General features: G+C 41.0%; 1 protein-coding gene across 2 annotated transcripts in view; it reads left to right on the top strand.

Moving 5' to 3' along the window:
- The window catches only part of SNTB1 (syntrophin beta 1), a 114,168-nt gene that overhangs the window by 83,156 nt on the left and 12,535 nt on the right, over positions 1-18,477 (top strand). For both annotated transcript variants that reach the window (XM_053971985.1, XM_053971976.1), the window contains exon 4: positions 16,367-16,506. In XM_053971985.1, coding sequence (XP_053827960.1) covers positions 16,367-16,506 — 140 coding nt within the window. The remainder of the gene's footprint in view (positions 1-16,366; positions 16,507-18,477) is intronic.

The following is an 18,477-nucleotide window of genomic DNA, read 5'->3' as shown; positions in this document are numbered from 1 at the left end:
ACTAGTACAAAAGAAACATTTTCAATTTTAATGTAAGCTCCAAACAACCAGAGGGAGAATGTAAGGGACATAGAAATAGAGACAGAATAAATTTGATTTCTGCAGATCACACACAGTTTTGTGTCCTCCTCTTTGTGCAATGAAAATGGATCAATAAGGCTGAAAGACCATTACTGCTTCAAATAGAAAATCCAGTGAAATCAAATGGAAAAACCCAAAGTCCATAGAGATCCACTCTTTTGTATTCATGTTAAACTTTGGATACAAGATAGGAAACAGCTGAAAGGGACAGGGTGAGAAGGGGGTAGAAGTATCCAAAACAGGACCTGCTAAAAGAGCAAAGTTCTCTACAGGTGTGAGAAGCTGCCCCATCATGCATTGTTGTGCATTCTGGCTTGTATAGTGAGCCTGTTCAATAGTCAGGGTACAAAAAGGGGATCTGGAGCCAAAGTGCATGTATGTCTGAAGGGCATACAGAAGGTTTGGACCTTCTGCTCTCAGTGTAGTGACATTGAAGACAAATGGATTTGCCAAAGGTTTTCTCAGATGTTTCTGGATTCCCTGAGTTTCAGGTGTTCCTGTAGTACCAGTAGCGCTGCTGGAACGAAGCACTTGGGTTTTAATTACTAATGACTATTAGCTGCAGTGAAGATTCCTGAAACTGTGTGAACACATCATGTTATTATTGGAGCATTTTTTGTTTATACATTTCTGCTGAGCAAATGCTGCTGTGCAAACATTCATTTGTTGATCTTGTGCTGAAAATAGTTGCAGACATTGGCCAGAGTAGCTGCCAATGTGTAGTGTGGCTGTAGCTGCTTCTTTGTACTTCATGCTGGAAATGCCAGTGATGTTTATGAAAATGGCTCTAAAAGGTTCACTTTGAGGAGAAGCCTGCTATGGGAATAGAAACTTACCTATTTGTTTGTGGAATGAAAAACTTGTACATGATTATGAAAATAAAGTTTATGGTGTTGTCTGTGGCTTCTGCCAGCCTGGGAAATTTAGTACAGGGCTCTTCAAATTGGGGAATACGTTAAAACTTCATGTTTCAACACACACATGTATTCATTCCACATAAGAAATGCTTATTATTGCTATGTTCTTTGGATCCCTGAATCACAGAGCTATAGCATACAGTAATACTATCCCACATAAATTTTCAAAACAGAGGTTTAAATCTGCTTGCCCAAAACTGTCGGCATGTGTTAACAAGGCAAAGGCAACTGAAAGAAATGGAAGAAGCTGGAAGTTGCAAAGAGGAGCAGATTGGAAAGGGGTTGTACAGCTTAAATGGGGCAGTGTGAGAACCTTTTATGTGATGTTTTTGTCTGGTTTGGTGGGTTTTGGGAAGGCTGGCTATTGAGGATGAGCTGACTTGCTGTTGGATTCTTCCTGTGCTGTTGCAAGAGTTTGAAATGAGAAAGAGAGCAGGACAGGTTCTGGGGGTGGTTGTTGTGGCTAATAACATAATACTAATAATTATGTTAGTATGGAAATGCCCAGGGGATAGCCAAAGCTGGAATGCTATGGTGTGAGATTGCAGCAGAAGTGGTACCAATAGGAGCACACTCTGCTCCAAACTCTAACCATGTGAGTAGGCAAGAAGATGAAGAAGGAAACATGGGACAAAACATCTGATATGTCTCTGCTGTGATTTTTGTTCCTCTGGGACATAAGCCAAATGGATGCGTGCAGAAAGACAATTAGAGCTGGGGGAAAGGGAAGAGTGGGACAGCACTGGAAGAGATTGGAAGATTCTGAGCTAGGGGAGCCTGGGGGAAGGTGACAGTGGAAGGAGCAGATGATGAATAGAGGAACTGCAGAGAGCTCTGGATACAAACAGGTGTACAAAATGTTGAGTGGGTGGAAGGTATTGAAATCTTCTCTACTGGCGAGAATAAGACCAGCCTTCTCTGTACCTTTCATAGTCACATAAGATTAACTCTTCACAGCTGCAAGAAGACTTCAAAGAGAGGAATTTCAGCTCCTCTCTCTTATTTTCCTTCAGATTGGACTCAGTTTGCACTCAACAAAGGTCATGTACATCATCAGTTTCCATTAGCCCGGATGCATCAAGTAAAACTTCAGTCTCAACCCTCTTCAAATAACTTGAAACAGCTGCTTGGATATTTGCAAGTGCAAGCAGAAGGAATGGGTTGTGGTTACAGGATCACATTCAAGTGAGTGAACAACTCCGAAAAACAGTGACAAGGAAGCAACCACTAACTGATAATGGTTACACACCTGTAGCCCTGTGTGCACCTGCAAAGTAGCTCACAGTTTTGGATACAACAGCATTACAGGCTGTTGTGCTAAAAAATGAATTCTAAGAATACCAGTCTCAGAGGTAACAGAGATCTCAGACTGCTTTTCTTCATGGGAAGCAAATAGCCACCATGTTGCCTTGTGTCAGCCCCAGATATTATCAGCTTAGTGCCCAGGATTCAGCAGCAGCAAAGGTTATGTGCATGTGCAAATAACAGCAAATAAAGTTTGCTCCAGATCTCCTCTTTCTCTTCCTCTTCCTTCACTCTGCAGCTCAGGCTCAGCATTCTCCATCACTGCCTGCTCCTGCCTCTGATGTTGGCTGGGCTGTCTGAACATGCCTGCTGTCTAAGGATGTATTTTTGAATAAATGGTGCATTTAAAGGGGTACTAGTTATATGCATGAAAGTGTTGTAATAGCTAGCCTGATTTCCATCTGGCGTAATTTGGGAGTAAATCCATTGACATCAGTAGAACTGAAAGGATATAAATATAACTGAAGTCAGACCCTATATTTTTACGGTTAAGCGTAAAAAACAGTGTAACTTACTCTCCCTCCTCCCCCCTCAAATCTTTTCTCTTTCAAGCTCTGTCACAAATTTAAATGTCTTAATTGGGATTTCATCTGTTTCTGCCCAGTTCAATCAAGGATATGTCAGTAAAGAATTTTAGGAGATACAGAGGTGAAGCTCTCCTGACCCCCTACCTATCTTTAGAAAATCTCAATGACTTCTGGTTCTGAAAAACCATGGCAGCAGTTGTTCTTTTCTGCCTTGGTCAGTTGTGTCAAGCTGTGTATCTGTAGCTATGTTTAGTTCAGAACACAAACATGAAGCAGAAATGGAAGCTTTTCTTGGCAAGCAAAGAATGTGATTTTCAGCCCATTCACACAGAATGGTGTTAATTAATAGATTGTTTTCTGACAAATAGTTAATTGTGCCTGACTGTTTTCCATATGGCTAAGGAAATAAAAAAGCCAAAGAGGACAGAGTATTTAAAAATCGAGAAATTTTGGTATGAATCTGCTGATATGATAGCCAGTGCAATCCCATTTGCTCTACTTCTAAAAATGGTTATGTGAATATTAGCATATAACTATGTAATGAAATACATAGTTCCCAATTTTCTTTTTGCAGTGTTACTTAACTGAATTACTTAAGATTTTTTCTACCAATATAGAAGATGCTTAGGCCAATACAGACTACAAAAGAAATCTCAACAAACAGACAAATATTCATCTCTGTTGTACGAATAAAAGCAAGAGAAATAATTTGTAAAACTTCCTAGTGAAATTTTCCTTCAGGGCAAGTATTTTTCTAATACCAAGGGTGGAATTAGGTGTGGTCACTTGGTAATATTCACACGTGTTTGTCTTCTTGGAGTTTCCACTTTCCTGTAGTTGCAGAAGTTATAGCAGCTCTGTGATGTTCACGTTATCCTCAGCCAGCTCATACAGCTCGTACTGTAAATGGCTGGCACTTGCTGGCTGGGGTGATTTATTAGCCCACAGCAGGAAAGAAACTTCCATTGATCAAATCAGTTGGTTCGTAAGATCGTATGTCTCTTGTGCCAAAAATAATTTCTCTTTGGATAGGTGATATGTTTGTTAAGAGATCTGAAAGACATGCTGTTACCAGGAAGTTTTTTATTTTATTAAATTATGTATCCCAGGGTTGTTTCTTAAATCTGAAACCTTAATTTCTCATCCTGGCTCCACAGGTAGATAACCTGTAGCATGCAATCTGGTTATACTAACTCTGGAGATTAACTTTATTCTTCCCAAGTTTTTCTTCTAGAGGGATGTTCAGTTCTCAGTACAATTTTCTGAAAGTAGTTAAATTCTGTAATTATTTTAAAAATATGAAACACTGACAATTAGAACAAATAGAGAACATTAGCTTTAAAAATTAGATATCTTACAGTATGTAATTTGCTGATATTTGTGGGATTTAGTTTTGTAGATTGATGGCCCTAACTGTGTATTTTAAAGTAATCTAGATGAATTAACATGGCACAGCACTAAAGCCATTTGTCCTGTGTAGCTAATTTAAAGCTCAGCATAGGTAACTGCCTAGTAGAATAGTCTTTATTTGTCTTCCTCCTGTTGAATATTCATAATTTCTAATAACACATGGCCTTCAATATTTGCTTTTTTTTATTTTTTCTTTTTTTTTTTTCTTTTCTGTAGATAGTAGATTAATTAAAAGAGTTGTTGCTGTGATCTTGCCTGGTCTTGTAACATAAACAGTATCAGATCTGGGAAAGTCATGCCTCTTGGGAAGTGGTAGCTCACATCCTGACTATAGGTGGTAACCTCATAGCTTGAACACTTTTACTTTAGGGATATTTCTTTGACTGCATCTTCTGAAATAAATAGGGTTTATGAAAGCTGAGCTCTCATTTTTATTGTATTTCCTAGCCACTGAGAAAAGCTTGAAACTATGGAATGTCAGCAAAGCAAAAAGGCTTGATGTATCAGCAATAATTAAAAATGTATTTTAAATACCAGGCAAACCTCAGACTGATTTTCGAGCCCCAGTTGACATCCCCAAGGGAAATTTGGCTGAATACAGCTGGTAACAGTGGTTTCCTATTAAAGCTGCCTTGCCAGTTATTTTTGCATCATTACGGATGTGTGTTTCTTCATGTGCCACACAGTTAGTGGTGACAGCTGTCCAGCAAATCACTGACTGGTGACAAACTGCAGTTATCCTCTAGCTCTGAACTTCCTCTCCTGCATTCGTCCCACTTACCCATTTCCTCTGTGACCACTGCTCTCCTGGAATTATTTTGGTGGATTACAGTAAAGACCATCTTAAAACTACTTTTAGCTTAAAAAGCAAATTCAAGTTTTCTGTTAGTCTCCCAAGCATGTAATGATACCTGAGCTTACAGTAACCCCAGGACCACAGTGGCATGTGCTCCAGTTTGGGCAATGATTTCCTAATGGTGAAACTGGCCTAGGACTACAAGAGTAGCTGAGTATTTCTGTCAGGGAAGTTTTCAAAGAGCAGGCTAGACAAATATTGGGAACAAAGGCTGTCCTCCCCTGAGCAGTGTTCATCTTTCAAGTAATCTAGGAGGTTCCTGTAGTGACACAGCTGGTGAGGGAGCCAGCTCAGAAAGGCGCCTGACTGGACCTGTTGCTTGGGAATGGAGAAGGACGGATGGGATGGGATGGGATGGGATGGGATGGGATGGGATGGGATGGGATGGGATGGGATGGGATGGGATGGGATGGGATGGCTGGAGGCTGTCTTGGGCATAGCAATCACAAAATGAGTTTTCAGTTTTTGGAGAAATAAGGAGAGGGGTTAGCAAAACCAATAGCATGGACTTTTGGAGGGCAGACTTTCATCCACTTAGGAGGCTGGTTCAGAGAATCCCTTGAGAAGAAGCCCTAAAGGGCAGAGGAGTCCAGGAAGGCTGGAAAGTGTTCAGGATGGAAATCCTAAAGGCACAGGAGCAGACCCTCCCTGTGTGCTGAAATATGAGTGGTGGGGATAAAGACAAGCCTGGCTGAATAGGGAGCTTTGACTGGAACTCAGGACAAAAATGAGAGTTTATGATCTTTGGACCTTTGGGATGGGGAACTCAGGAAGACTACAAGGATGTTGTGGGTTATGCAGGGAGAAAACTACAAGGGTGAAAGCCCATGTAGAACCTAACCTGGCTGCAGTGGTAAAAGACAATAAAAAAATGTTCCTATAAATACATCAGCAAAAAAAGGAAGACTAAGGAGAATCTCAAGCTCTTATTGGAGGTGTGGGAGCACATAGTAACAAAGAATGAGGAAACCACTGAGGTTTTTAAAACCTTCTTTGTCTCAGTCTTTAATGGTAAGACCAGTTGTTCTTTGAGTACCAAGCCCTCTGAACTGGGCTAACGGTTGGATTTAATGCTCTTAGAGATCTTTTCCAACTAAAGCAATTTTATGTTTCTATGGTTCTATGATTCTATCTTCAGCTCTCTTTCTATGAATCTAAGCATTCATATTTCTGAACCAGTGACTGGCTTGGATTGATTTCTGCCTTCCTTCCGGAAGACAGAAAAATTACATGCTCAGTTTTTCAGTGGGGAAAGTGGCACTTTTGGTTAGATACCATTTGTCTTCTGTACAGATTCCTTAGAAAATGAACAAATCGCAAATCAAACAGAACTCTCAGAAGGGGCAAAGATTTTAAATTCAGTTTTGTCTTCCTTAAGTAGTGAAAGAAAGTGAATTGGATATTAAATGGAATAGCTGTTCATTTCTTACCTTTACTGGCACCCTGGGATCTGCTCGTGCCAAGATCCACCAGGAAGACCTGTTGGATATTCTCCCAGCTCTCCATACTGTCTGCCAAGGTGCAGCAAACTGAATCCCTCTTTGATGAACAGAGGTCTCTCAGAGCCAGCTCAGCTGGCTTTCTGGGAAAAAAAAATAATCCTGCCCATCAGAAAATGTTGACTATGATAATTCAAAATGAAAAGTTTAAGTTTCTCCCCCTCCCTCCCCCCACCAAAAAAAGACAAAACAGTTATGTTACTTGAGTTACTTAGATAGCTTGTGGAGGTCTGTCGTTCTGATGACGGAGGTGCAGACTTTGTACCATTTTGAAAAAAAGGTTTCAAATAATCGAATGGCTTTGAAGCTGACAACTAGGTAAATAAATAAATAAATTTGGAAAAAAGACAAGTATGAGGGTTTTTTGTGATAAATCTTAATAAGTAGATTTGGATTCCAAATTGTGACTAATTCTCACCAAATTTTTCAGACATCTGTGGCTGCTCCACATTCTTTCAAAAGTTAGCGAAATTTTTAAGAATTCTAGTTGAATTTTTGCTTTTTTTTAATAAGGTTTCCAAATATTTCTCAGCATGCTCAGAATTCTAGTTGATGAAGCATAGCATACAGATTTTAATTGTTTTTTGAATTCACTCATTTGCTTGAGGTCGTTAGTTGCATTGCAGCATATCAGTATTACTGGCTATTCATCAGTGACACACAGACTGAAATGACACAGTATTCTGGATTGTCCTTCAGACAACATAATAACAATGAGAACAAAACATGTTGTTCTCTCTCTATTGCTCCCCTACTATTTTTTCTTCCAGCACTTGTGATTTATTATGACCCTTGAGTAAAGTAGTCAAATCTGTCAGTCTTCAAAAGGTACCAGTCATGATGGGCCATTATTTCTGAGACTGAATATTAGGGAAGACAATGTGGTAGACAAAGGCACAGAACATCTCCTGGGACAGATTTCAGTCACTATAGTTTTAATGTAGACATTGATGATTACCTGTCCTTTACCAAATAGACACTGTAATAATTTCAAATTGCATTTTTCATGTTTCAGCCATCGTTAAAAATTGCAAGCTGCTTTCACATCAAAAGTCCACCTCCAGTATTCACATTTGATTGGAGGCTGTAGAAAAGTGTTCTTGAGCTGATATTTAGAAATCCACACGCTTTTACTGGATTGAAAGATGACATGCTTGTATCTTTTGAGGCAATGGGTATTATTACTCATTTATCTTAATGTGGAACCCATTCGATCAGCAGAGGTCAGATTCAATTGCAAGTTATAGACCCTTCAGGGACAGTGAGTTGAAACTATGGTGTCTGCACCTGGATTCTGCTCTTGTACAATTACCATTATGCCCCACTGATGATGATGTACTCCCTCAAAAAGTGCTTCACCTTGGCTTGAACAGAACACCCTGCTCACAGCACAACTCCAGCAAACAGTAACCTGCAGGGCATGGCAGGGATCAGTGGCTGTTCCTGGTATCCTGGAGCATACCTGTTTCCCCCACCACTAAGTAACAGTATCTGTTCTTGGGCAGTTGCACAGGAGAGGTGGTAGAGCTACCACAGCCTTCACAAAGTAGAATCCCTTTCCTTCTGTGGCTGACCGTGATGTGCAAAATGGCTCCATGGACTGAAGCAGAAGACACACAATTGTGCTGTGCTCCTTCTTGTTTTTTCACAGGGCAAGCCTGGCTTACTGGAGGAGGGAGAGTACTCCATTTTAAAGAGAAGTACAGGCTTTTCCCCTAGCACTAGGTGTTTAGTGCTTTGGAATGCAGTGATTATTTTGGACACAATACAGCTGCTCACCTTTCCCAAAACTAAGCTACATCTTAGAAGTACAGTTTCTACAACATTTTAATTTTGTGATTTTTATCTAAATACTTATTAAACGTCAGATAGCTGCTTCAGCAGCTTTTTGGTGATACGTTCATGAGACATGTTTCAGAAAGCAAGTTTACTCTTTCATGCAGCCTGAAGAGGCCAGACACCTCACAAATAAGTTATGCATGCACACACAACAGATTCAAAGGTGTCTGCTAATAGCATCTTCACTTCTATCCTGAATTTGTGGTTGTGAGCAGGCTGGAAGAGAGATAGGTTGCTATGTGAAACACTGGTGCTGGCAGATTAAACAGACAGCTGCTGACAGGTCATGGAGGTAAGTACTTGTGATTGCCTCCACTTTTACAGAGTTTTTTTGCTTATAAATAGCAGGTTTGTGCTTACCCCCACTCTTTAGGCTTTCCATTCATTTGTTCAATCAGTATAACTGATTAGAAAAGCCTGGGGTTAATGGCCTTTTCCCTCCCTTTAGTCCTCCCCACCCCGTGCCTCTTTTACAAGCAGTACTAAAAATGTGACCTCTTCCAGTCCAGGTTTGTTCCCAGTCAAGTTTTCTTTGAAGGTCAGTTGAACTTTAGCTGTCCACTATCTCCTGATGAGCCTCAGTGGCCAGTGGAGCTATGCTGACCTTCCTGTGTGTCTGATTTGTATCTGTCTCTGTCCTTGTGACTTACAGGTTGGGCACTGCCCTTGAGCAATGAAATGTCCTCTTACCTTCCCTGCTCTCCCCTGGCAATTTCTGAGAAGCAATAAAAATGAAAACAAGAAAAGACAGTAGGTTTTTCTACAGAAGTAATTTGGTTCAACACTATCATTTCAGGAGTGGACCTTTGCTATTTGCAAAGCTTTGCTATCATAAATTACTGCTATTCTAATTTCACACAGTGCTGTCATGGTCTGAAGTCACTGCTATAGAAGAAAATGTGTTTTACTCAGGAAGCACCAGCATACTTCTTAAATCACAATGGTCAGCTTAACTAAGATGAAAAGCAATCAGTGTCCTAATAAATGGTGTGGGGAATTTGCATCCTGTGCATACTGCCTGTTTGATTTTCCCTGGAAAGATTCCTGACATTATCAGGAAGTTAGAATCTCCTGTCTCACTGAAGAATAGGTCTTACTTATGGACCTTCAAATCCCAAATTCATGCATAGCAGAAGGATTGTGGGTCATGGTTGATATTTCAAAAATAGATGAATTACCATTTTTTTCCCTTTTTGAGTCCCTTGGACTTGGATTTCTGTGTATTTAGTTAATCAGTTTCTGTGGATCTCGAGACAACACATCAGGATTTTAAACTTTTCTCATGTTGTTGTGTAATACATTTTTAGTTAAGGTAAAGTGAATAAATGTATGTGATGCTGGGTTTTTCACTCCCTTATGTTTCTTATCTTTAATCATCTCCTGCAATGGAAATGCAGAGTGTTAGACTCCATCAAGATAGAAGGATCAAAGATGCACTTCTTATACAGCTCTAGATGATTTAAGGCTCAAGGCAAATCATCCTGCAAACCCTTTAGGAGTGATAACTATGTTGTATTACTACTGCATTAATATTGGTGCAACATTCATGGAACACATGCATGAAAAGCATGTGAACAGAATAATTATACAGCCAACTTTTAACTCTATATGAAATCTATATGATGACTTTCTAATCCAAATCTGGACTTCTTCATTTTTTTCTGCTATTTCATAGACTCAGTAATAGAAGAAAAAACTTCTTCAGTTTTTTCTGCTATTTCATATAGGTTGGAAGGATTTCAACCCCCCTGCTCTAAGTAGACCCAATTAGACCAGCTTGCTCAGGCCCTTGCCTAGTCATGTTGTGAGTAACTTGAGGGGTGGCAGTTCACAGTCTCTCCCAGTATCTGACCATCATGACACACTGAAGAGTTTTTTCTGAGTATCAAATCACAATTTTCAATCTGTGTATGTTGAATGCCATCCTCTTCCAGTGCACCTCCAAGAAGAATTTGGCTCCATCTTCTCTGTAGTGTGGAAGACATGGAACCCTCCAGGCTTGTTTGCCAAGGGCATGGTCTAAAGAGTTATTAGGAAAATTCCAGCTAACTTCACCAAACTCTGGAACTAACTTCTATTGCAAAATTGGGATCAGACCTTCCTGTTTGGCTGTAGGAAAGGTCTCAGATCACCTGCCATTCTTGCATGGGTGAGTTCACAGCACTTAGGTACTTTTCTTGCCTGTAGAGGTCTTTGGATATGAGCCAGAGCTGTCTGAAAATCCCATTAGTCCAGAGAGTAAGGACATTGTTTGAAAATATTGCCGTGTTGATGTGTTTGTGTTCATTTCGGCAAAAGTTGGCTTGTGTCCTGTCATTTTAAAGGATAATGAGAAGGAGTTCAGACTTGAACAGACCTGTCTTGAGAATGAGTGTCTTGTCCATGCTCAGCAATGCCTGTAACTGAGGCTGTCAGTGTATTCCTGGGCTCTGCTTGGGGCACTGCAAGGGTTGCATCAGTGAAGTCCCTGCTGTGGCTCCCACCTGACCTTCATGGCTCTAAATGCTTGCACTGCACTGGTGCCAACTGCGTGCATCGCTCGCTTGCTGCTCACTGTTCACAGGAGCCAATATTGTGCCCTTTGGGGGATTTTCATCTGTGCATTGACTTTAATCCAGATCTGATAACAGCACAAGCCACCTTTGAGCCACCACTGAGGTCAAAAAAAGAGAAAAAACAAAACCAGACACGTTTTCATTAGCTTTTGTAAAAAATCCTAAACAACGTGCACATTATTTCCTGTTTAAAACTATAAAGTTTAGCAGCAAAACATGCCTCATCTGCATGTGGTATGAGAGGTGTTGATATCCCCTGCCTACGGCTGTCACTTACACCCACTCCTGCATCACAATTTGCCTCCCATCAAATGAGCTCGTGCAAATATCAGCATTGTTGCATATGCTGGGGTTTGCAGGATGTATTTCTGCATCCCTGCTGTTCATCTTGCAAAAACCCTTTCAGTCCCAGCTGTTATTTTCAGGAACTGACAAGTGGGTTTCTGTAAATTAATCAAATTTATTCTGAACATGGGTGTAACCCTTCATCAAAAGACAATGAAAAGGCAAGAAATACGTAGCAGAACGCATCCCACCCTGTGTCAAATCTGGCTTGTCAGCACAGAGAGATTTTAAGGAAGAGGTAAAATAGCAAGAAAGTAAAATAGCAAGAAAATTCTTTCTTGATTGCTCCTTCTGTGCCCAGTGTAAGAGGATAGTGTAGGTCTGGGATTTGGGAGGAGGTGTTGGAAAAGGGGGCTAAACAAACCACTTACTGTAAACATAAACTTGCTAACTTCACAGTGGTCTCTGAAAAGACACATTTTCAATACTTGCTGCAGTGGAGTCTGCTGGCAGTTTATAATTTGTTTACTAAACAGGGAATGTAATTGAAATGTCCCTTTTGAGGTAACAAAAATATAAAATAGCTTCTCAGAGTAGACCAGGGCCTCTAATTTAATTATCTGTAAGCCTCACAGATTAAAAGTATTTTTTCATCCATTCCTGACAGCCTGAAGTGGATGAATAACCAAAATTCAAAGAAAAACCTTTTGAAAAGGAGACCTGGCAGATGAAAGAGCAAAGGTCCAGTTTGTAAAATGATTTATCTCCATTGAGATCCCCGCTGTCTTTATGGCAACTAATTATATGTGAAAACTGTTAAAGGTTTGGAAGCTTGGTACCCACTGGAGGGGACAGGGGTCTCCATCACTTCAGGCACAACAGGCTGCCTCCTTTGAAACACTGCTGTGTACCAGGGGAGTTACTCCTTAAGGGTACATTGTGAGCAGTGACCAGAAAAGCAGCAGGAGCAAAGTAGCCATACAGGTAGTGTTGAGCTTGCGTCACCACTTGCAGTCAGTCCTTGACACCACAGATCTGGTCCCAAAGCAAAGCCTGGCACTGCAAAGGCATCCGAAGGCAGCCGGAGCTCAGGCATGTCCGGGGTGCGTGGGCTCTGGCACGTCCCAGCCCTGCATGTGCCGCCCTTGTCGTGCACTGGAGTGTGGTTGTGTCAGCCAAAGGCTGATGGCCAAGGTGTAGCTGGTGGAATTCAGCTACTGGTGTAGCTACTGGAATTCAGCAGCTGTTCTTGCACACGTTTTGTCTGCCCCCACATTCCCCTCTGTTTCTGCTGGGTGTGCCACAGGAGCACTTGCCACCCAGCAGAGACTGCAGCGTCCGTGTGGGAACAGAACACTTAACCTGACTCTGCAGGGGAAGTCTGTGTCTGAGCAAGTCATGAACACTGGTTTCCTCTGGTGTCATCCCAAGCCCTGCCATCATATTATCATACACAAAAAAAGATGAGATTTCATCCCTGCAGCACATTAAATATTTCCTGAATTTGGAAAGGTAAACCAAAGTGCATAGGGGAAAAAGTGGTGTTTCCCACGTAATGTGGTGAGTAAATGAGGGGCAGAGAGGTTTGGAGTAGCAAAAACTATTCTTCACTGCGCTTATTTTCTTAGAAAATGTTCTCCCTTTTCAAGTTTGTGCTTTAAGACTTTGATCTAGGGGCACAGTATGTCTAGGAAACAAAAAAAATCAAGTTTGCTTCTGGTATAAACATTTACAGCTTCATTGACTTGAGGTGGAATTTCACCTGGGAATATAAGCGGTGACCCCAGTGACACATAGAGGGAACACTGGTACCTGTTGCTTGGAGGTACTTGAGCAGTGCCCAGAACACCAGGAAAATATTTGCTGATTCATTTTGCTGTGGAGTACTTACTTTTCTGTAGTTCATCTAGAGTTGATCTAACAATTTTGACTTTGAAAAAGGGTTGAGTTTGAAAAGTGTTTTAGAGTGGATGGTGATTTTATTTGTCTGCAACACAGATCGATGCACTTTGAATTGTACATGTGCAAGTGGGAACTGGAGCGAAGAAATTGTAGTGCAAATGCCAGAATTCTGCAAAATTCTGGCTAAGGAGCAGGCTCTAATCATTATCTAAAACCATGCCTCTAAAATGTTCTCAAATGATGTTTAAATTTACTCTTACACAGGCATTTCATCTTATCTTTATGGTGTGTCAGATATTAAAAACTTTAAAACTTGAATAAATCCTTCACTTAGCTGTCCATAAGCAGCATGTTTTTTGCTTTTGTTTTGTAATTTGCTGTTATACCAAGGCTTGGCATGACACTTGTAGATCTGGATTAATTTCCCATGCTGATTTGTGATGAATGTGCCCTGTAGGCTAATGGTATCTTTTCAGCCTCTCTTCCTCCTTTGTAAAATTTGCTATTACCATTTACAGGACAGCATGTTCTCTTTGATACCTTCCAGAAGTGCCAACTGCCTGTTGAACAGCATGGCATCAGCTGTTACAGCCTGATCCAAACCCTGCAATAAGGGAATAGTGATGCAATCCAAGGTTTTTAAGGAAAGGCAGTATCTTTTATTAGCTCAGCTGTTACAGTTGGGAAAAACCAGACAGGCTTTCAGGCACACAAATCCTTCTTCAGGTCTGAAATAGCAGCAGTGTTGCTTACACCAGCATTCCCCATCAGTGAGGCAGCTATGGTCCCAGTAAGGTTTAAAAACTGTGCTTAAAAGTGTGTGCATTGCATGGCCCTGCTCGCTGGGGAGGGCTGAAGCGCAGAACACGGGCAATCGTCGTTCGCCGCCTCGCCTCTTCCAGTGCACACCCTACAAACCAGGGATTCATCCTACAAAGAGAGGTAGTGTAAGGTCACTTGTTCTTGAAGAAAATCTTCAATACCTTATGACCAAGCCACATCTTCTCCACAGTCACCCTGCTGTTGGGAAGGACTGAGGCAAAGCTGTGGGCTTCACAGTGCAGGTCATTAACTTCAGGATTTGTGCATGGAGATTCTATCTCCTAATATTTACAGCTGTCCAGCTAGCAAAATCAGTTTTATTATCTTTCTGGTAATTGCTTTACAGAGAACAGTGTTTCCCAAAGTTTCTGAAGTCACTGTTGACTGACCAGCCACCTGATAGCAAAACATGTGATTGAAAATGCTACACAGGCAGGATGGTTCTGCAGAAAAGCTGTGAACAGCTTCCTGTAGTCTGTAGATTGCTTGTGGTCAAGGAAATTTCATATTTATTTTCCTTTTTCTTTTCTAGAAATCTTCAAAAATATGTACTAAAGTCTTTCTTGTTAAAGAACACAGGTGAGGTGGTCCAAAATTAAACGTTAACATTAACATTTACTGAATGTTAACGTTACCCGTGATACTCATTTCTGTATTGCCACACTAGGAACTAGGGTGTTAATGGTAGTTAATAGCTGTGGTATTAAGAAGCTGAGGATGCTTTTTGCTCATGTGAATATTTTCATGGTACGGGGAGTGTGAGAACTCTGGATTTTGCATTCTTTCCTGAGTGTAGTAATAGGTGTGTTAATTATGTGGCCTCTCTATTCGGCTCTATTCGAAAATTAAAGATTGTGTTTTAAGAAACTGTCACCACAAGAAAATTGTAAGTAAGTATTAATGCTTCTGTAGAAATTGAAAGCATGAACTGTTTATGACTTCAAGAGACATGAAAAACCAATGAGCAAGTAATGCTGTAAACAGGAATATGATTATTGGAAAAGCTTAGTTCAGAGGGAGAAATATATCTTAAAAATCTTAGCTTAAGATCTGGTTTTGGGCATTGTGTTCTGATGTAAAGGTGTGTTACATTGCTCTTGAAAACCCTTAAAAGTTTAGAAATTTGTGGGAGCCTATCTTTGTATAAAATACAACTGTTTCAAATGTGGTTCTGAATTATCATACCTGGGCGTGTCTTTTCCAGCCTGGCCAAACTTTGATCCCTTTTATATGTTTCTCCACCCAACAATATGCCCAGTGACACATGCCCATGGCAAGTAGGCTAGCATCAACCACAGAACAGCACAGACAGCTGCTTCTCTATCCCAGAAGAGGTTTTAGTGGAAGAGTCATGAAGACAAGCAGATTCTCTGGTGAATTTCAGAATTTGTTGCCTTCCTTTTAGTATCCAGCCAAGATGTTTGTGTTTGAAAGCATGGCTGTGAGTGTTACTGTGGACCAGTGTTTCTTTTTCTTTACCTGCACCAAAAGGAAAATGATTAGTTTGTCCATGAAAGAGCTTCATTCTTACTTGAAATAAAAGTCCTTTCATATTCCCAACTATTGTAAGACACTTCTATGCTGCCAGAGCAGAAGTAAAAACCAGGATCCATAACAATAATTGTCTAGCCATGTGGACATCACACATCTAAGCTGCAAAATAGAATTCCTCATCTGGATTCTGCAGACAGTAAAAGGCTCTGATGGTCTAGTCTTTAGACATCTTTCACAGAAAGATTTGAAATGTGAAGGCAGATCCATGACCAAGTCAATGCTTGAGATTAACCCCACATTTAGGCTGGATCTCTTTATAAAGGCATTTCTAAAACTGGAAGAATAGTATGAAGGAAGGAGAAGCAAAAAAAAAAAAAAAGTGAACTGCTGAGGAAAAAATAATCTACTCCCAAACTACTAGTTTTGCCACCTGTCACTCTTCTTTAATAGAGATGATGTTGCAGCTTTTTTAAACAGAAACAGCAGCAGCAGTGTCCAGGACTCAGGTTAATATGCCAGCTACACATGAATGGTGCACATTATAAATATACATTTAAAGTCTTTTCATGCATGCCACAGCTAACTAACAGCCAGCTCCACCTCAGTGTTCTTCCAATACTGCTTCTATGGAGTAGCCTGTAGTAAAGGAAGGCTGGAAATGGCAGTGCTAATGGTAGCAGCAGATGACTTTGCATGTTATTCCATTTCTGCTGCATCTGATTATAAATTCAGGTGGGAGATGTCAAAAAGACAGGGAAGTAAAACTCTCTTGTGTTCATTTTCTCACTCAGAACTTGACATGTTTGTCTCATCTGGCTTTGCATGCTGGTAGCTTTGTCTCTTGTTGTTTCACTGAGACTTTGCTCTTTTCCAGGTGCCAGGAGACAACGAGAAGCACTGGAAGCCAGTGTTAGTGGTTTTGACAGAGAAAGACCTCTTAATATATGAGAGCATGCCACGGATAAAGGAAGCCTGGTTCAGCCCTGTGCATACCTACCCCCTGCTTGCCACCAGGTACCTTTGCTTTTCAATCATGACAGCTTTCAGGAGCAGAGGGAACAGCTGAGCCAGCCAGGAACAGGTATAGCTGGTACACAGCTGTAGTCACACTTTACATGTTGTGGTTGGAGAAGCAGGTTCTTCTTCAGTGGGCTCATGTGCTGAGCTTAACTCCTCTGTTCTCTGTTTCAAGTTCTGGCTGAAGCTGATGACCAGAAACTCACTGAGATTTTGGATGTGGCAACTTAGCCTGGATTTAGAGGCAGGAATGATGAAAAAGAGCTGAGAGCTCAGTCTCCTGGGATTCCTATCTCAGTGTGCAGACCTGTGAGCTAGGCAGAAACACCCTGACTTCCAGCTGCCCCTCCAGGCTGAAAAAAGTGGACTTGTTGCCCTGACTTGAATGTTCTGATGTGGCAGTTCTACACCACCAGTTTGGGCCTTTTGGAGGGTTCCACATGTAATGGAAATACTTTCAGCACAGCTTCTGTTCCTGCTCTAACAAATTAGTTTCTGGCTTTTTTAGCTTAAAATGGTAAGCTTGGAAGACACATTCTGGAATTTAGGTTAGAAATAAGCTTTTGCATTATTTTGAAGGTAACCATTAACACTAATTCAGAGAGACCTTTCCCATAGTTGCCTTTATGCAGTGGAAACTGTCTGTGCTTCTTGATGTGAATCTTAATCATGTTTCTCTGCCCGTATGGCCAGAGGGCTTGAGAAAGAGCTGTTGTTCCTTGTTTCAGCCTTGCTACAGGCCTCTATTATGCCATTTTCAAAGAGTTGTCATTCAGAAGGGCTGGTTGCCTTGGCCAGAAGCAGTGGGGCTCTTACTGCACTCTCATTAGTTAATTTTTGTTCTCTGTATCTCCCCAAATGAACTGACGCTTTGCTGCTAAGTCATGATGTTAAAAAAATAAAAATGGAACTCACTGATTTACATTTATGGTGTGTTCCATCAGTGGGAAGCCACCTTCTGACACCCTTTTGTTACCCTAACACAGGGTGAGAGACACCAGCTTGCAGCCTGCTGGGTAAATATTGCAGCCTGTGTCCAGCTGTATCACTATGCCTTAGAGTTTGAGAAGCAACAGTACCCTAGCATCAAAGGTGATGCATTTCCTCCCCTTTTTTTCAGGGTTTCATTTTTACATGAGCTCAAATCCTCCTTAAAGTGACTGGGTATCTTGTAGTGCACCCTGCCCCTTCCTGGCCACACGTCCTCATGTGTAAAGACAATTCCTTGCTGAGTATTGCCAGCTCCCATCATCAGTGAGACCAATTTACTGCATCAAATAATCTAAGTCCACATCTTGGGGCCTGTTACTTACTTTTTTTTTCTCAAGAGGTCACATTGGATAGCAGACAGCCTTGCCTTGGGTGGGGATGGTCATATCCTTGTCTGGTGGGATACTTTTAACTGGTTTTCATGCTGGAAGGGAATGAAAAGTTGCACAGCTCATGTGTTAGGCTGCTGAAGGGTCTTTATAGACTGGGAAGAAAGAAAGTGAGGATGGTCTGTAAGAAAGCCAGGGTGCAGTTCAGAAAGGACAGGTGCAAAGGTCAGTGCTGGGGAATAATCACCTCTGCTGTTTTGGAGTGGAATATGAGCAGCAAAGTAGTTGCTCTGCCAGGAAGCACGTGAGCACTGTGATAAAGTTGCTTCAATCTAAGGTGTTGTGTTTTTGAGAGGGGAAAATGGAGATAAAAATCTTGGGTTATAGCAGCAGTGTTGCATTTTGGGCAGATGTAGTAATCATATCTAACTACAGAGGAGCAAAGCCTCAGGTGATACTCCATGTTCATGAGAGGCATTGCACTTCCAAAAAGATGCCACTTAACTGTGGAAGGTCTAGAAGAAAGCAATGCAAATATATAACACAGAAACACTATCAGTAGGGGAATATGTAAGAAACCTTAGTAGCTTAATCTAGAGAAGTCCATGGAAAACATGTCAATAGTTTTCAGATACGAAGATAAGACACA

Source organism: Vidua macroura, chromosome 1, assembly GCF_024509145.1.
Source record: "Vidua macroura isolate BioBank_ID:100142 chromosome 1, ASM2450914v1, whole genome shotgun sequence".
Taxonomy (NCBI): Eukaryota; Metazoa; Chordata; class Aves; order Passeriformes; family Viduidae; genus Vidua; species Vidua macroura.
Note: the sequence above shows the minus strand (reverse complement) of the source record. Positions and strands in the feature narration are given on the sequence as shown.